This window comes from Fundulus heteroclitus, chromosome 24 (assembly GCF_011125445.2).
Source record: "Fundulus heteroclitus isolate FHET01 chromosome 24, MU-UCD_Fhet_4.1, whole genome shotgun sequence".
Classification (NCBI taxonomy): domain Eukaryota; kingdom Metazoa; phylum Chordata; class Actinopteri; order Cyprinodontiformes; family Fundulidae; genus Fundulus; species Fundulus heteroclitus.
The window spans coordinates 24032513-24051753 of record NC_046384.1 but is presented as its reverse complement, the minus strand read 5'-3'; the positions used below and the strand labels follow the sequence as shown (position 1 = coordinate 24051753).

Sequence of the window (19241 nt, the reverse complement as noted above, 5' to 3'; positions counted from 1 at the left end):
AAGTTGGATAGATGTTTTAAGCCCAATTGTCCTGTTCTATTCCATATGCAGTCAGAACTCATAAATCCCATTTTCCGATTGAAAGAAAATCTACCGTAGCGGCCGCTAAACTCAGAATGTTTTTAAGGCTGATTGTTAGCTCCGATATTGCAGCTCATCACACCAACAACACTGAGCTGTGACAAAACACGTTTATTTTACAAGACACAGCCTCTAAACATCAATGTTACATGTAGCGGCTGCAACTCTGACCCGAACAGATTAAAAACCGTGTTTGCATGTGGAAAGTACAGCTTTAAATGACATCCGTTAGAGCAGTAGTTTTGTGTGAACAAAACGACAGCTTTGCAGGCCGTCGCCATATTGGAATCCTGACCTTTTATATTCTTTGTTTGTATTTTGGTACTTGGAATTTTCCGACTGTGTTTAGTGGAATGCTGTTTACTTGGGTTTACGCCCTTCCTCGCTCCTAATTTAGATTTCAGAGATAAATGCAATGCAGCATTAGTCTCCCTTCCTTAGTCCCCTGCTTTCACTCTGTTTCAGTTCCACATTTTCCCCTCATATATCACACATTTATTTAATGCCATTCTCCACTTTTCCCTCATCTAGACTCACCGGTTCTCATTTTTTTGTTTGCAGGATCTGCTCTTTTTTTTCCATTTCTTTGTCTGTTGGTCTGTTCACCTCCCTATCCTAATCACCCTGTGCCTTGCAGTCAGTTTTTTATTTGTTTTTTTGTTTCCATCAAAATCCTTAAATTTACCATGCTGGTCCCAAGATCCTGTGTGTGCCATGACCCAGCTCAAGAACTGGACAACATGACACTGGTTGACAACACAGTCATTTGTGCCTGTGTGGTGTGTGTGTGACTTCTGAGCTGATGTCTTCAGTATAGTTACATAATGGCAATAAAGACTATTGGCTCCTGATGCTTCTTGGGAAGCGGTGAAAATACAAGATATCCTCTCAGGTGTGGCTCTCATAGGGTTCAAATCACAGACAGAAATGCACGTCACCTGCAATTTTTAACTGCAGGTGACGTGCAATCATTCCTGACGCTACCCTGGGCAACTGGCCATGTTGCACATAGCAAAACATCTTTTGCCTTCTCCATGTGTCTGCTCTAACTTCTGATGCGAGACAGAAATCCAGGCATGGGGAAAATCTCAGAAAAACTTGTGGAAAATTATGGCCAAATGAAAGCAAACTGAAACTAATTCTGACAGAAAATCAGTGAGATCTCCTAAAAGGAAGGCTTTGGACAAGGGGCGATCCTCCTAATACACCATCTAGTTCAGTTTATTTCAATATACCATCATCTTCATCATCAGTATAAGCATCTTCATAAAAGCAGGAGTTTGGGGCAGGTTGCTGAACTGAAGCGGCATCTAATAGTTTGCTAGACATAAGCAACAGCCTTAAAGCAAAGGCTGCTACCCATCAGTTTGGGACGGGTTATGAAACCATTTCTATACGCAGACCATCCTTCTGCATAGGGAAAGATTGTTGGAGAAAGAACAGCCACTCTTCCCATGATTGGACATCCCAACAAATTCACCCGCTTGTCGGATCACAAGAAATTGCAACTGCAAAAAAAAAAGAAAAAGAAGAAGAAGAAGAATTTCCAGCTCAGACTCTATAGGCCTAGGTTAGAGAGTTAAATGTTTCAATTTAATGGCAGGAGGGTTTGGAAAAGACTCAACAAGTAGGGTTAGGGGTTCAGGTTTTTAGAAGATAAGAGCATGACATAGTTTGCATAGTTGCATCTGAATGAACCACAAGACTTTCGTGAGGTCTGCAGGAGTGCTTTGGGGCTATTTTGTGAAATCTTCTACCATAAATGAGACCAGAGATTAGACGGTTGACCATAATGCACAACACTGTATTTGGAGGAAGCCAAAGACCTCAACTAGTGGCGGGACGATGATGTGGACTTGTTTTGGAGGCACAGGACCTGGGCGCCTTTCAGACACTGTGTTGCCCATGAGATCCTATATGTCAAAGTATTCTAGTGTTTAATGTGAGAAATAGTTTGATTCACAGGACAATGTTGAAGGAGATCACTTTTATTGATTTTACAGAGATGGAATTACACTGAGGTCTTTGGGCGTCTTAAAAATAACATTTTAGTCTGACATGTGATTTCAGTTATCAGTGTCCAAAAAGGTCTATGGATATAATACATCATCATACTTCTATGGTAATTGTAGTTTCTTGTTAAAGTACTTCCCAATGAGCCTGCGCTGCTAGACTTTGAACTTCCAAGCACTTTGCCTTGTCCTTGTACTGAAATGTGCTATACAAATAAATTTACCTTTCCTTGCTTTCCAAACACAAATCAAATGACAACACCAATGAAAATCAACTGAATTAATATTGATCCTAATTGCTGAAGAAAGGTTGAGCTTTGGTCAAACTACAGTTGTTGTTTCAAACTGTTTTATTGAGGAATCAGACGTGAAAATTGAAACATCAACAATACAAATTTGTCCTCTTTTGATATGAACATAAAACCTAAAGACAATACATAATCAAAAACAAAACAAGAGTGATATAAATGAACAGGAGCATTCTCAAAACCCACCCACCTCCCCTTTCCCTAGGACTTACATGTCATCACACCGAGAATCATATCAGATTCTCTTCAAATAGTTATCAATATATTGCCGAAGGGGGTTGCCAAGTTCTATTGAATCGCTTTAAGTTATTTGCTAACGAGAACCATATTCTTTCCAGATGAGAGAGCCCTACCAGTTCCTCCAGCCACAATTTAACCGATGGAACCTCTGATTTTTTTCCAAAAAATCAACACTAGCTTTTGTCCTATGATAAAGGCATAAGATAGGAATTGCATTGGTATTTATTAAATTGAGAAAGCTGAACAGAAACGGCGAGTACAATCAGAAGTGGGTCCAGCCTCAACTCTGTACGGAACAGTCAAACCAAAATTGTGAAAAATATCTAAATGTTTGTTCATTTTCAGTTTTGGGTTATCAAATACCCAGAAGTATATATTTATAAATGCTGTAACTTGATTTATTTATTTTTTAACCTAGATGCATGAGCTGGGGTTAAACCAATAAACTCAAACCAAAATCTAAATTAGCAGCTGTATTTGATTGAGACTTGCGATTTATATTTATGTTACATTGGTGTTGTAGAAGTGTATTTCATAAAAGAAACAAAAAGACTGGTTGTGTTGCTGTATCCGCTGCCATCCACGTGGGGGCGGTGTTGCTGCGGTGAAGCTGCTGACTGTGCACTACAAGCTGCTGCCGCTGCCACGGAATCCGGAAGCGCTTCCGACTCAGCGGCGGCTCCTCTCTTCATTCAGGCTGCCGCGGTGGAAATTCGCCTCTCTTCGGACCCTCGTCGGTATCTGGCTAGCGATAGATTCGTGTTGGGCTCGGCAGACGGAGCGGAACCATGGCAGGTCGGCTCCCGGCTTGCGTTGTTGACTGCGGCACGGGGTAAGTGAGGCGGAGGCAGCCTGTTAGCCTGCCTTCATTGAAGCTGCTGTCAAACTTCCAGCTAACGCCCAGAAAGCTGCTTGCACTGGCACAGCCGCTTCCTCCGTCCTAAAGAATCTCTACCCGACCCGTCACCGGGGAGGTTTTAGCCGCACACGAGCAGACTGCTAAACTGTTTTGCTTTGTATTTGTTTTTTATTCCATTTATTGCGTTTAAAGTTGCGATTAGCTGCAGCTAGCTGCAGGAGCTAAAGTCACTTCCGGGAGAATCTTTCCCTCAGTCAGCTCACTACCTGAGGGCTTTTTTTTTCTCAAACCAACAGAGGCGATCAGACCCAGATGCTCCGGTTCTGTTCCTTCAGCAGATCTTAGATTCTGTTTCGCAGAAGCAGAGACACCATTGAGATTTTTTTTTTTTTTTTTTTAAGTCAAGCCTCCTTCCATCATCAGTCTGACCGGTCGGGGTGTTTATTTCCTAGTCCGGATTCGCCTCCACCAGAAACTACAGTTGTAGTTCTGATCCAACCTTTTTAAACTGCCCCCCGCAGACATTTACATCTTTATTTTTATAGTGACTAATTATGATTTTATCAGTTGTGTGTAACCACATTTAGGTTATGGAATATAGTTTTCCTTGCGTAATATTCTTTTTTATATTTTTATTTTATTACTCTGTTTTCTTTAATAAAAAATAGTTGTGTTCACAGCTTTTATATTTTGATTGTTTTTCTAATTTCTTTAATGTCTCGTTATTTTTGTTAGTATGTTAATTTTTTATTCTATCCATGTTTACCCTTTAATAGTTTATTATTTGTATCATTTTTCAATTATTTTCTTTCAATTCTATTTGTATTTCATTACATCAATACCTTTTATGTATGTGTTATTTGATTTCTTTAAATTTTTAGGAATTATAAATTTTGTGTTTGCTTACTTAGAGGATTCTTTATATATATGTCTATGTAATTTGTATTATCTCTAATTCCTTTATCTAATGCATTTTTGAATTTTTTTTTACAATTTTTAATCCAGTTATTCCTCCCTCTTTTTATTCTTGATATTTTATTTATATATATTTGACTTGCTCTTCATTTTTATTCTGACCTTTTTTTCTCCCTCTTTTTCATAGCTAGCCTAAAAATGAGCCTACTGCTTTAGCCACTCTGAACCTTCTTGCGTCTGAAGTTATTGTTTTGGTTCCTTCCAGGTACACCAAGCTTGGATATGCAGGAAACACGGAACCGCAGTTCATCATCCCTTCCTGTGAGTCCGGGGAGCTGCACCTCCTGTCCTGCTGCCGTTGTTACATGAGTGCTCTGCTGTTGTTCGCGTCTAACTGCTGGCCGTGTGGCTCGTGTTTCTGCAGGTATCGCCATCAAGGAGTCTGCCAAGGTCGGCGACCAGGCGCAGCGCAGGATGATGAAGGGCGTCGACGACCTGGACTTCTACATCGGCGACGAAGCCATCGACAAACCTTCGTACGCCACGAAGGTGAGCCGCTGCTGGTGCTGCCCTGTTGGTCGGGAGGTGCGGCGTTGACGTGGTTTTCAAAGTAAAAGTAAAAATCCGTGTTTGCTCGCAGTGGCCCATCCGTCACGGCATCGTGGAGGACTGGGACCTGATGGAGAGGTTCATGGAGCAAGTCATCTTCAAGTATCTGCGGGCAGAGCCTGAAGATCACTACTTCCTGCTGGTACGGACACTTTAACGGCTTCTGTCTTCTAACCAGCGTGTTTAGGTCACAATGTCAGGTTTTCTTATTTTCCCTCTGTCTTAATGTTTAAAACTGCAAGACGGAATGTGGCTGAAAGGGGAAAACGGCAGAAATATTTCTATTAACAGGTTTACTCCAGCGATTTTTGCAAAGCTGTCATTAAAAACCGAGAACTTCTGCTTGTCAGCCTTTTATTTAACGGTAAATGTAACGTTATCAGAGCTACTCCTCTGTAAGGAAACACAAGCTCGGCACTTTTAAAGGCATCTGCTTCCAGTTTTCCACTGTTTGGTCCTAAAGCGGGTCAGGTGAGGAGAGATGAGGCAAATAACTTTTTTTTTTCAGACTATTTTCCTTTTTTACCCCCAACATTCTATGAATTTTCTAACAAAAAAATGTGTCTATCCATCCATGCATCCGTAAGTTGAACACGTCCTTTCTAAATCCACCCATCTGTCCATTCATGCAGTAATCCACAGGTCCATCCGTCCCCCAGCTGTTATTTTCCAGGCTCCACGTTTAAATCTTCGGCGCTGTGAAAAATGCAGAAAACTAGAAATCTGAGTCATAAAAAGTAAGCATTCGGACCTGGTGGATGTTCTGGAAACCTGGGCCGGGCTGCTACACAGGAAAAGTCCTCGGCTGTTGCGTATCGGTGGCGCTCTGACGGGAAGGGAAGGTGCGTTTGGACGTGCGGGCGTTCTGCCGTGTGTCATTGTTCTTTCCCTCTGTGTGCAGACCGAGCCTCCGCTCAACACGCCTGAAAACAGGGAGTACACCGCCGAGATCATGTTCGAGTCCTTCAACGTCCCGGGCCTCTACATCGCCGTTCAGGTGAGATCACCGCCCAAAGTTGTCTCCCCCCCCCCCCCTCCTCCCAGCAGCCTGCAGTGCGGCTCGGCTGCGGACGCGGTCAGGCTCTTGTGCTCAGAGTGGAACAGGAAGTTTTTTCAGGAAGCTCTTGCTTTCAGTTCTCCTTTTAAGGTTTCCCAAAGCGCTTGATTTCTGTCTCTGCCTTTGAAAATAGCCACCTCTAAAAATAAAAAAAATGTCACACGTGTGCGTCACAGGCTGTCCTGGCGCTGGCGGCCTCCTGGACATCCCGACAGGTCGGGGAACGGACGCTGACGGGGACCGTGATCGACAGCGGAGACGGCGTGACGCACGTCATCCCAGTGGTAGGTGGCGCCTTCTCTCCACAACCCTCTGCTCCCTCCTGTCGGCTTCAGCCCCTCAGCGTTGTCACGTTTGCCCCCCCCTCAAAGGCTGAAGGCTACGTCATCGGCAGCTGCATCAAGCACATCCCCATCGCTGGGCGGGACATCACCTACTTCACCCAGCAGCTGCTGAGGGAGCGAGAGGTGGGGATTCCTCCGGAGCAGTCGCTGGAGACAGCCAAGGCGGTGAAGGTCTGTATCTCAGCAGCCTGTAAGAGAAACCGCAGCCGTCTTTATCTGCTCGGCCACTAGATGGCAGCAGAGCGAGGGCGCCGCCACACAAGACATGTGACAAGTGATGGGCTGCTGTTTTCTTCTCACTTTGATTCCCAGGAGCGCTTCAGCTACGTCTGCCCCGATCTCGTTAAGGAGTTCAACAAGTACGACACGGACGGCTCCAAGTGGATCAAACAGTACACGGGCGTGAACGCCATCTCCAAGAAGGAGTTCACCATCGACGTGGGATACGAGCGCTTCCTCGGCCCCGAGATCTTCTTCCACCCAGAGGTACGGCCGCAGCAGGACCCGCTCCCACTTTTCAGCTGGTGGGCTCGTCAGGTTTTTAACTCTGTCCTTCCTGGTCCAGTTTGCCAACCCCGACTTCACCCAGCCCATCTCAGAAGTGGTGGATGAAGTCATCCAGAACTGTCCCATCGATGTCAGACGTCCTCTTTATAAGGTACAGCCCCCAGTGGTCCCCACTCTTTCTATTGGTTGGTAACTAAAGTCAATACTTCTATATTTTGGACCTGTCTAAATTTATGAAATAATGATTTATAGACTATATATTTATTTTTCAGTAAAATTAACACTTTTATTCTGCACCACTCTGGATGTTCTGTGGGTGTGTTATTTCTGAAAACATAATGGTTTAGATGGAAAAGTTGTAGCTATGACCTTTAAGGAAGTTCAGTCTCAGGTTATTGCATTGTATTCCATAAAAATGTTTTTATGTTAAATTCTAACTAAATATACGTAAATTAAGACTTTTATTCCCACTTAGAATGACTAAAATCTCACACTAGTACATGATTAGAACATTGTTACTCAGCAATTTGAAGGAAGTTTGTCCCTCCGGAGTTGCCATTTTTTGACCCGGTGACCCAGCTGGGTTTCTAACTGGCTTTAACAAGTGTATAGATGTTGATCCAAGCCTGAATTGTTTCAGAAATAAATCATGTCCATTCAAAAAAAACACAAGCTTTCTTTTGCTGGACTGAACACAGTTTTCGTTGAAAGAAAGATGGAAAAGAAAGCGTACATGCGGCAGAAGACTCATGATGTGGGCTCTTGTCTCACTTTGTCCCTTTGGAATGCAGAACGTGGTTCTCTCTGGAGGCTCCACCATGTTCAGGGACTTTGGCAGACGCCTGCAGCGAGACCTGAAGAGGACCGTAGATGCTCGGCTGAAGATCAGCGAGGAGCTCAGCGGCGGCAAGTTAAAGGTAAGGCGTCCACCTCAGAGCCAGCGTTACGTTCATAACCGAAGCATTCCCGCTGACCCGTGTCCCTTGCTGGTTGCAGCCGAAGCCCATCGACGTGCAAGTCGTCACCCACCACATGCAGAGGTACGCCGTGTGGTTCGGAGGATCAATGTTGGCATCGACTGTGAGTATCCCCCCCACCCCCTCCTTATCAACTGCTTCCTCTTCAACAGCAGCAACTGGATCTGGATGCTTTTTGTCTCCACAGCCGGAGTTTTACCAAGTGTGCCACACCAAGAAAGACTACGAGGAGATCGGGCCGAGCATCTGCCGCCACAACCCAGTATTTGGAGTCATGTCTTAGGCGGCTTTCAGGAGAGGCCAGAGGAATTACATAAGTGGTAATAAAATTAAAACAAAAAAATAAATAAAAAAACACGGAGAAAGAGCTTTTGCACGACGCACCGCCTGATCCGAACACAGCGAGAGTGGGCCAAACGAGCCACTGGCAGAGGGAACGGAGAAGACTCATCTGGAGGATCCTTGTGCAAAACGAGAAAAAAAAAAAACGTACAAAAACGAAACAGTTTAAAATAAGTAAATCTTGACTTTCTTTGTGCCTGGTAGTCCTATATCCTCACAGGGTTGTAATTAATCGCCATGAGTCCTGTAAAAACACCTCTGTGTATATGCGTTGAGTTCTTTGCTCTGTTGTTTCCTCTCGGGGTTGTCATGGGATCATTCTTCAAAAACTTCATCGCGTCAGACACCTGTAATCATTCCCCTTTTTTTTTATTTGTCTTTTTAAAAAGGTTAAGATAATCAGCTCTAATAAAGCATCTTTTTTTGTATTTGCATTAATCATAGTAGAGAGGAGAAAAAAAAAAAGCTGTATTAATATATAAACATGCAGTTTGACTGTTTTTGGACCATCAACTGTTGGCAGCCTTGTACTGTACAAAATCTGGAGTTCCAAATAACGTGGCGTACCAATAAATGCCAGCCGGTGTTTCTAGCTGTCTGGTGGGCTGTTTGAAAGCTTCCTGTCTATTCCTGCACTTCTATTTCTGGGTGTGAAAAGCCGCTGTAACTGGACCCTGAGGCGGGGGTCCGGGAAAGACCCCGAGCCCATCCATCCTCCAGGAGGAAGCCTCGCTCAGACTTTTAAACACTATTCACAATGAAATCGCCCCAAAAACAGATGGGAAAGCGTGAGTGAAACCGCCGGCAGAGGGAGACATGTCTCCTGCAGAGAGGTTGAAGGTGCTGCTCTTCTTGGCCTTGTTCTTCGGAGCGACTGGGGTTCTCCTCACCCTGCTTTCCTGCGGCACCGAGTACTGGCTGCTGGCTGCGGAATCCTGTGGCCGTGCGGAGGAGGAAGGAAGCAGGAAGAATAAGCTCAAGGTAAATAATTATTACTACTCCGTGATATATATACATATATATCTCAGGATTCACACCAGTAAAAACCATAAAACCTCCTACGTAGAAAACTACATGTTGGAATGCTATGATATGAGGTTAAAACAACAAAAACTTTAGTTATAGGGATGTCAAAAGTGAAGGCATCGGTTCATTAAATTTGCTTTATAATTTCAAGTATATCAATGGCACATCTGAGAGAGTGCGCCTCTTAGGTTTTTACATATCGCAATATCAAACATGATCAGTTTCTAAACAGATTTTACACCTTAATCTACAGGTTTGTGGCGACACCATGCCAAAATGGAAAGACATTAGCGGTGACCTTAAAGGGCCAACCTGTGTAACAAGTGCAAATAAATATAGCCTTCCAGCACTCTTGTGAAGCACAGCGATGGAAGGGTGATGCTGTGGGCCTGTTCTAGAATAAACGAAGCAGCTATTTATCGCACCAAGAAGGTCTGCTGGTTTTTTTCCCCCCAGTTTTTTTAAGTTTTAAAGAGAAGAAACAAATCATTCACCAGGACCATCAGTCCTGGTGAACAGACGCGGGGTAGGGCAGCAGCCCGCGTACGAAGGCCTCAGTCTTCGATCCGGCTGACCCTGGTTCAACTCTAGCCTTTGGGCTTTTCCCACATATCCTCCCTCTCTCTCAGCCCCTAACTTTGAATAAAAAGTTCACTAGTGGCACTAAAAAAATCATAAAAACAGACCCTGTTTCAGCACATAAAAGTAACCTGGTCATAATAAGGTTTTACTGTTATTTGACCCATACCTGGGGGTGTGTGTTAAGGTGATGCCATGGTGGAATCACATTAGCAATAACTGTAGGCAAGTAGCAGTTTCAGCACACTGAATTTTAGAAAACATACAGGTGGACAAAAGTCCGGCCATCCTCCTGTTACTGAAAGAAAAACCCACAATCATTGTGGGTTTTTCTTTTTAAGTGACACATTGTGGCACAATGTGTCACTTAAAAAGCTTGAATAATATGAACCCATGAAAATCAGGTTTTGCTTTCGAATTGAGGTTCAATAGAATCATTAAAAAGAAGAAATGAAACCGGTCTGGAAAAAAATTATGGTACCTGTAACCTTTTAAGGCGATTGCAATCAAACAATATCTGTACCTGTTCATGAAATCTCTGCAGCTGTCAACAGATATTCCCATGATCTACAACTGACACCAAGCGTTCTGACACAAGGCAGCAAATTTCACTCCAGAATGCCTTGCTAGTCTTGAGATTTCATTGAACCAGACACCCAGTTTCAGATGCAGCAGCTCAGCCCCATAACAGAACCCAGCCTCCTTCATGTTTTACAGTAAGAACAGTGTTCTCTTTCTTCATGGAGCTGATGTGCCTTGCTAAAAAGCTCCAGTTTTGTCTCATCTGTCCAAAGAATCTCACTGTCTGAGAAGGTAATGACATGAGGCCCAAATCCAGGCCCAAAAAGTCTGTTAGCAGTCCCTTTGCGAACAATATGAATTTGTGTGTTGTTGCATGAATTAGTCTCTAAACACTCCCTTAATGATGCACTCATGCATGCAGTAAATGCCGTGCAGTAATCTTAAGCCTTCATTTACAGAACTGTGTTTATAACATGTGACAGACCACAAACCTCTCAACGGGGGCGATAGTCCTTACATCTTTTGGAAAGAAGCTGTTTTTAAGTCTATTAGTTTTTGGTTTACAGATAGGGTCAGCAATTTTTCCAGAAGTTTCCTCAAGTCCCCTTTTTTTTTTTTCAAAACAAAATCTCCCAAATTCACTCTGGTTTTACTAAGGCCTTCCTTCTTCTCATAAACATGAACGCGGTTCATTACATGCAACTCTCAGCCGTGTTCAAAGTATACAGTGAAAGCAGTGGAGCTACAATGAATGGCTAACCGCTAACCGAATACATAAACACTAGAAGTGCGAATATGCAGCCAGCGAGCAGAAAGTATGAAGGAACGAGCATGGACATTGGCGTTATGTGAGCTCTTCAGAATGACTGGCATGTGGGACAACCAATGGAGATGGCGATACCCCTGAAACTTGAGGGTCAGAGGGGAATCAAAGCAGGAACAAAACGTCAAATCCATGCCCTTCAGATTGAGAGGCATAGATTGGTTAGAGCTTTTAGAGGCCTGCAGCTTCCACAGAAAATAATTTTTTTAACCTTTTTGTGAATAAATATTGTATTTACTACATTCAGGATGGAAAGACCATTTTACCCAGTATTACAAAAAGTGTTTCTGAACAGGATTACCAACTACATCTTAAATGTTTCTCAAGCATTTACTTGATGGTAACCCTGGTAGGTGGGATCTGTGGCAATATGTCTGGCCCTTCTCTGGACTTGTGCAGCATAAACCGTGTCCAGATCTTGTACAGGGCATCCCACAATCCCGTGCTAAATCCTTCCTCTCCTGTACTGTGCAGCTTCCATACCACACTGTCACATAAAATACAATGCTTTCTATACAAAAAATGCTAAAATACTCTATATACAAAACACTTCCTATTGTAGCTTGGGGCATTTTTAAAGGGCTTAATGGAAAGTTCTTGGTGAAGAAGAGCCATTGTTGGGCCTTCTTCACAGGTGGGAGGGGATCACCGTCCAGGAGAGGACAGAGGAGATGTGAAAGCCCAGGAACTTTGTTCACATGTTCCCCCTGTATGCAGAGAGGAGCGTGTTCAGTCTTCCTGGACCTCTTGTGGTCCGCCATCTCCTCCTTGGGCGTTCCGGTCTTCATGATGAGGTTGTTCTTGGAGGACCACTGTGTAAGATTACAGACCTCTCTTTTGAGGGAATCATCATTGTTGGAAATGGTAAATGACTTGTACATTTATACCACTTTATCAAGTATGACGACCCCAAAGCGCTTTACACTACAGTCAGGTACCCATTAAAACACACATTCACACCCTGACGGTGGTGAGCTTTGTTAGTAGCCACAGCTGCCCTGGGGCAGACTGACAGAAGCAAGGCTGCCATACATCGATGCCACCGGGCCCTCTGACCACCGGCAGCAGGAAATGCGGGTGAAGTGTCTTGCACATGGACACAACTGAGATGGTCAGAACAGGGGAGTGAACCAGCAACCTGTCGGTTACAGGTTTAATTCCCAACATTTCCCTAGTTTGTCAGGTGTATAGCAGAGCAGTCATGGGTGAAGAGGGTGACCAGAACAGGGCTGAGGACACAGCCCTGTGGTGTTCCAGGGTTGAGGATCAGTGGGGCAGATGCGTGTTTCCCTATCCTCACCACCTGGGGCCTATTGGTGAGAAAGTCACTGATCCAGGAGCAGAGCAGTGGAGATAACCCCAGCATGTTCAGGAGAAATGTGTTGAAGGCTGAGCTGAAGTCCATAATTAGCATCCTAACATAGGTGTTGGGATGCTGAAGGTGAATCAGAGATGTGTGAAGTGCTAACAAGGCAGTATCCTTTGTAGGATATCCTTCCAGAGGTTTTGTAGCCGCAAATATGCATCGCAACAAATTCTAGTCTCACTTTTTTTTGCCTTCAACTGTGGTGTCCTTTGTGGTTGTTGCCCATGAAGTCCATCAAGACTCAAACAATAACAGATGGATTGTTCTGACGCTGATGTACCTTGAAGTTCACCTTTAATTTAGCTGGAGTTTGTTCTTGGCTCTTTGGTCACCATTCTTAGTAGCTTTTTTTCAGTTTGTCCTCAGTTTTCCTCTTGCTGCCACATTCAGAGAGGTTGGCTACAGGCCTGTGGACCCTAAACCTATGAATATGTGCAGCTGTAGACAAAGGAACTTGAAGCTACTTGGACATGGTCTGATAACCTTTATCTTTAACAATATAGTCTGTAATTGTATTTTTAATCTCCTGAGACATCTCTCTCCTTGCTTCCTGTGATCCATGTTCAGTGTGGTCCACACCATGTCACCTAACAGCTCAGCGACTATCCGTCACCCTTTAAATAGGCAGACTGAATGATCACAAGCTTGAAGACTCTGAATTGGAGGACACACCTCAGTTTAACATGTCTCTATGGTCAATAATTGTAATTTTTATCCAGGCTGGTTTCATTAGCTTGTTTTTTAAAACCATTCTGTTGAACCACAATTCAAAGTAATGTCTTGTATTAATTGGTTGATCATCAGTAAATTCATTTATTTATTATTATTTTTGTCGGTTTGAAGTTATTGTAGTCACCTTTTTTCAGGTTCTTCAGAAGCTGAGAAAAAAACTTCTTGATTTTAAACTATTTTTTTTTAAATGTTTTGAATAATTCGGATCTAGCCCACATCCCACCTACTCAAAGTGATTACAGTAATGTTAGATAACCAAATAAGACAAATTAGATGAGTGACTCCTGAGGAAACGAAGAGTCGCTCACCAAAGATGAAGGGAACAAAATTCTTCCTTGGCGCTGGAGGTATGGACATCGATTACCAGATATTCCAGCGCCATCATGATAGTTGTTGCCACCCAGGGTCACACCCCCGTTATTAGGTTTAGGAGTCAGGTATTTTTTCACATATGATCAGGTTGGTTAGGATAGGCTTTTTTTCCTTTAGTAAGTGAAGTTGTCATTTGAAAACTGCATTTTCATTCTGAACCATTGACGTGTAGCAAAAAGCAACAGGAGTCCAACAATAGACGGTCACATTTTGTATGAAGAAAAACACACAATCCAAGTTAAAAGAATGTGCTAAAAAGCTGTTAGGAAATGAAAGTGCTCAAAAGTTTATGAAATTCAACTCAAAATTCCTTGATTTCAAATTGTGTCCCAATTTATTTCTTCTTGCTCTATCAGAATGAAGACAGTGAGAGGGTCTTCCACGAGGGCTTGTTCTGGCGCTGCTTTATGACTGCTACCTCTGATTTCTCTATGTGGGACCTGTGGTTCTGTGAGAACCTCCGTCATATCTTTCCAGCTTTAAAGAAGCACTAAACAGCTTTGCAGCATCTGTTTTAATGCTGCTTTTTTACCACCTCATCCTCAGCAAATCAGCCCCTGCCAAAGATCTGCCAGCCTGCATTCCTTTTCCCATTTTCTGTTACGCCCCAAACCTGGACAGAGATGAACAGTTTACCCTCGGAGCCCTACGAACGCCCCTCTGCCATCGGTTGGTATCAGGCATAAGTTAGTGCCACAAAGATAAACTTTAATAAAACCTGAAGTCTCTTTCAGTTTTTAGGACCTTCTGGAGCATCTTCCTCATCTCAGGTGTGGCGGCAGTTGTCATCGGTGGACTCCTTGTATTATGTGCCGCTCCTCTGACCAATCACAGCCTCTATAGAGTGGGTGGAGCTCTGCAGATTTTTGGAGGTAAGGATGGACACAGATAAGTACTATTTCTTGTACCTCCCAGTAACTTTGAATATGATCAAAAAACTAACTTACCGTATTTCTGTAATTAAAATAAGAAATTCAGACTCATTTTGAATTATTAGAGAGAGATGTTTTGACATCCTCCACAAAGAGTGTAAGCCGCAAAAGGAATTGCTAAAGAGGAAGCAGTTCACAAAGTGCTGTAGCCAGGAAATGGATAGAAAGTTTAGCGGAAGGAAGAACTTTGAGGACTATTTGCTGGACAGCTGTCAGGTCAGCAAACCCCATCGACTATAGTCCATCATAAAGCATTACGGTATAAAACTCTTTTCGTTATTGGTCTTATATAATATTCTCATTGTGTGATGGTGGATATTGGGTTTTATCAGCTGTACGCCTTAATGATCAGAATTAAAGAGTTAGATTTGGATTTTTTGGTGTGAAATAATAACTTTACAGGACTTCCACCTGTACTGTAATATTTTACACCTACATTTAGGCTAAGTTTGTTTAGTTGAGGTATTTTATTACCACTACTGTTGTTAGAAGAAGTAGAATAAGAACATTAGTAACTTTTAATTGTCTTGATGATTCTGCTAAATTAAAATGTCACAAGTCAGAGGTGTAGGTTCTGTGTAAGACATACCTGGTGAAAATGCATTCAGTAAAAGTCTTTCTCAAGATCCCAAGATATAGCCCAAGTAAAACAATTAAAAAGCTAAGACAAAATTAAAACCGGTTCAATGTGTGAGTTGGAGGAGAACCAACACATCTGGTAAAAAGGCTTTAAGTGCAAGCTTTAGACTATGACTTCAATGGAATTTAAAAGGGACATATGCTTTTCTGTTCTTTCTTCTCACATTGAAATGATTCAGTTCTGGTCTATCTAAAGCGGAGTTGCAATTCTTTTGTCTAAATTCATCGTTAATTTCCCCGTTCCCCATTTCAAGGTGCATCTGACAGTCTCTTTAAATCTAAGGGAGGCTCTTCACACCTCACCTCCTTCCAGCTCACAGAGCGTTCCACTCCACCACATAGTAAGCTGTGGGACGGTGTAATGAGCAACTGAACATTTCCCCTTATCTACTCGTATTTTTGGCAGCCAACTTTGGACTACAAAATTGGTCAGATAAATAAAAATTGTGGATTTGAGAAATTGGTTAGCTGGAAGTCCTGGACCATGTTTAGCAGCTCTGCAGCAAATACTGTGACGTAATTTTTCATAAAACACAGCAGAAAACAGGGAAAACTGAAATGCTTGAACATTTTCACGGAAACAAAACATAAAGATATCCACGCAGCTACTGGAGAGACTACATTCACATTTCCTACACTTCTGGAGACTCCAAGTACACAACAAAATGGATTTCAGGGCTAATAAAGTGGTTTTTGCATGAAATGTCATCTTTAACATATTAAATGTTTTGTTCGCAGTTTGGATTTTGTCGCACTAATGTATTAAAATCCATTCAGTGCAAGCGTTCACCAACAGCGGCAACATCTTTGAAGACAATCCTTAAATAATGCAAGCTACATTTCTTGCTCAAAATACAACCAAATCTGTTAAAGGTTCAATATTTGTTCTGGGGAAATTCCCAAAATGCAATGTGAAAAGTTAAAACCATGATATAAAAATGATCCAATCACATGCTTCTATTTCTAGCTAAGATAGTCAGACATTTGCAAGACAATCTAGTTAAACAAGGTCAAAGCGCGAGCAGTTTAGAAAAACCTAAGTATATATGTAAAGGCTTCGATTTCCATGATCCAAAAAGCTTATTTAGATGTAAACAAATGAAATGTCAAAGACATATTTTAAAATAAATTGGAACAAAGTAAATGTGTGCAATGGAAGTCGGGCTTTTATAAAACTCACGTCTCCCAGAGGTTTCTTTGTCATCATTGAGCTATGAAGATAAATTAGAATTAAACTTGATTTTTTTTTTCTTTTCATTTGTAAAACCCACATACATTATATTTTTTAAGGACAAAATTCCAGTTTCATCTTCTGCAAACAATCGCTAAATAGGCCATTTTAGATCCCATGGTTGCCTTTGAATGAAAATGGAAAAAGTTTCTGTCTCGCCTGTCCACAGTGTAGAAATAAGCGAAGCGGAGAATGCGTACCATCCACTAAAATGTTTTACTTGAGTTAGTGGCTTCAGAAAACCAAAGCTAAAAATGGATCCAGTTCCATAACCTGCAAAAGAAAATCAGGAAGTAAATTATTGAAGACAATTATATTTTGAGCCCAACATTTGCCTGAAAATAAGTTAAAGGTGTGAGTTTTTGACGGCAGGCTTTTTGTAAAAATGAAAAACGTTGTATCCGGTAAAAACGCTTCAAGGACAAGCTTCCAACTCCATCATCTGGGAAAGATCAGCTGAAAAGATATATAAAAAGTTCATGTCAGCCCAGAGTTGTGCTGTGCCATCTGTGCACAAAGCATCTTTTTGTCACTTAATACAAAAACAAAACAGCTTTGAACATCATGTGCGCTTCGTTCCAACTAATAATAGTACAAAATGCATTCTTTCTTCTTGAGCGCGAGGAGAAAACATTACCCGCTGAGCCTCGGAACAACTGCAGGTTTCCAGCCCAGACGGCACGAGGACAAAAGCCTCTTAAACGACGCGGTGACAAAACACGACAAACGGAACACGAGATGGGGCTGGATTAAAGGACGGCGTGGCAGGGGTTGGGTACAAGCAGGGCTTGCTAAAACAACAAGATGTCTGAGCGCTAGCAGCTAAAAAAGACAAAAGACGTTGTCATGTTGTGATGTCTTTGGATTTGTTTTTTTTGTTTGTGTTCTTTGAAGCAGAAAAAACAAAATTGACAAGTTTTTTTCTCCCCCTTCCGTTCGTGTCTCTCAGGCTTGTGTCAGCTGGCCGTCATGACGATGTATCTGATGTGGGTCCAGGTCCTGGACACTCTGGAGCAGTTTGCCCAGTTTCAGAGATACTCCGGCTGCCCTTCCTACCACCTCAGTGTCCAGCATGGTCCGTCGTTCCTCCTGGCGCCGGTATCCGTCTTCTTCTGCCTGCTGGCGGGCCTCCTCTTTATTCTCACGGGCCGACACGTGCTGGGGTTGCACCTGGACAAATCACGCCAAATCCCTGAACTGTCAGAAACTGAGCTGTGATTGCAGATGATCTCCACAGGAATCTCTTTTCTTTTTCTTTTCCTGCCTGGACACGTCCTGTTTAACAAGTTGCCACAGTTAGCCCTACCACTTGGGCCCAAAATGGCTCAGGATTTATGTTCATGGTCTCTACTGTGTTCTCTAAGTGCTATGCAAAACACATAAAGGTTAACCATATAACTCCAAATGTCTTATTTTTAAGACAAATATTTCCGAGACCTCTGCCTCTTCAACAAAGTCGGTATCTTTCTGAACGTACAGATGGATATATTTCACACACCCTATACACATGCAGAAAACATGGGGGAAACTTATTTTCGGGCCTAGCGTATCGATTACGATTAAAAATAACATTTGAAAGCCTGATTATTTATTTTTTATTATTTAAAGCAACCAAAAAAGATTGTCTTTTTTTAAAAATGTGAATGTAAAATGTGTTTATGATCTTCGACTTTAATACATTTAAGGAAAAATGTTGATCTTTGTTTTTTAATGTTTATCAAAAGAAACTGTTAGCATGACACTTGCATATTTTGAAAATGTTATAATAATCAGTGTAAAAATAATCTGTAATCTCTCTCTCTCTCTCTCTCTCTCTCTCTCTCTCAGAGAGAGAGAGAGAGAGAGAAAGCTATTGTGTGCTTCCAAAATCTTTTGAATTCTAATTTAATCCAATTCAATTCAATACAATTTTATTTATATAGTGCCAATTCACAACACATGTCATCTCAAGGCACTTTCCAAAGTCAAATTCAATCAAATCAGACAGACTGGTCAAAAACATTTCCTCTATGAGGAAACCCAGCAGGTTGCATCAAGTCTCTCCAAGCAGCATTCACTCCTCCTGAAAGAGCGTAGAGCCACAGTGGACAGTCGTCTGCATTGTTGATGGCTTTGCAGCAATCCCTCATACTGAGCAAGCATAAAGCGACAGTGGAGAGGACAACTCCGCCTTTAACAGGGAGGAGAACCTCCAGCAGAACCAGAGTCATCTGCCTCGACCGACTAGTGGTTATCCAATATTGTATGTGAGCCCGACCATGACAAATCATTTTGATATAAAACAAATTTTTAACCCCAACTTTCGTTTACAGGACAAAATCCTCTGTAATGATCCGTTTATCTACAACCATACCCAACATGCGTGCTTACTGAAGAGGCATGGGAAAAGTGAGAGAGGAGTTACAGCAACCTAGTAAGACTGGCAGGAGCAGAACATCTGTGGACTAAGTGTTCACAAATATTGCCCCAAAAGGTGCTGATCTTTGGGCAGGAGTAGAAAAGATGAGCCAAGGTCCTGTCATGTGATCTGCATTCATCACAGCTGGCAGAAATAGAAGGAGATATCTTTGTTTGGTTTAGTCAATGAGATGTAATCAATTAATGACCTTAAACTGGACAAGCTATTATCTAGAGATAATAGAGCCGCTTTTGAGAATGAGAAATTACAAGCTTGGATGCTGGGGGTTGAATCATGAGCTTGTAAAGCCATGCTGCCCAGATGGCATTTCATAATGATGGATTGATGATGGATTATGGTTTTACTGTTA

The 19241-nt window shown here is 42.3% G+C and overlaps 2 protein-coding genes across 2 annotated transcripts; both read left to right on the top strand.

The window, feature by feature from the left end:
* The first annotated feature begins 3280 nt into the window (after positions 1 to 3280).
* Positions 3281 to 8679, top strand: LOC105931062 (actin-related protein 3). Its single transcript, XM_012869568.3, has 12 exons — positions 3281 to 3473; positions 4681 to 4736; positions 4840 to 4964; positions 5056 to 5166; positions 5926 to 6021; positions 6258 to 6365; positions 6453 to 6596; positions 6738 to 6911; positions 6991 to 7083; positions 7724 to 7849; positions 7929 to 8012; positions 8097 to 8679. The coding sequence occupies exons 1-12, from the start codon at positions 3430 to 3432 to the stop codon at positions 8190 to 8192; spliced, it is 1257 nt and encodes a 418-aa protein (XP_012725022.1). The 5' UTR covers positions 3281 to 3429; the 3' UTR covers positions 8193 to 8679.
* A 266-nt stretch (positions 8680 to 8945) lies between these two features.
* On the top strand, positions 8946 to 18168 carry LOC105931054 (transmembrane protein 182). The gene is made up of 5 exons (XM_012869544.3): positions 8946 to 9232; positions 14028 to 14121; positions 14218 to 14340; positions 14406 to 14543; positions 17423 to 18168. The coding sequence occupies exons 1-5, from the start codon at positions 9068 to 9070 to the stop codon at positions 17689 to 17691; spliced, it is 789 nt and encodes a 262-aa protein (XP_012724998.2). The 5' UTR covers positions 8946 to 9067; the 3' UTR covers positions 17692 to 18168.
* Positions 18169 to 19241: the final 1073 nt, after the last annotated feature.

What these genes read in the sequence shown, in the direction of transcription:
- LOC105931062 (XM_012869568.3), top strand. Translation starts at nt 3,430, where the DNA reads ATGGCAGGTCGGCTCCCGGCTTGCGTTGTTGACTGCGGCACGGG. An exon ending in AACCTTCGTACGCCACGAAG is followed by an intron (nt 4,965 to 5,055) that starts GTGAGCCGCTGC and finishes GTTTGCTCGCAG; the next exon opens with TGGCCCATCCGTCACGGCAT. An exon ending in GATCAATGTTGGCATCGACT is followed by an intron (nt 8,013 to 8,096) that starts GTGAGTATCCCC and finishes TTGTCTCCACAG; the next exon opens with CCGGAGTTTTACCAAGTGTG.
- LOC105931054 (XM_012869544.3), top strand. Translation starts at nt 9,068, where the DNA reads ATGTCTCCTGCAGAGAGGTTGAAGGTGCTGCTCTTCTTGGCCTTGTTC. An exon ending in GCAGGAAGAATAAGCTCAAG is followed by an intron (nt 9,233 to 14,027) that starts GTAAATAATTAT and finishes TTGCTCTATCAG; the next exon opens with AATGAAGACAGTGAGAGGGT. An exon ending in CGAACGCCCCTCTGCCATCG is followed by an intron (nt 14,341 to 14,405) that starts GTTGGTATCAGG and finishes AGTCTCTTTCAG; the next exon opens with TTTTTAGGACCTTCTGGAGC.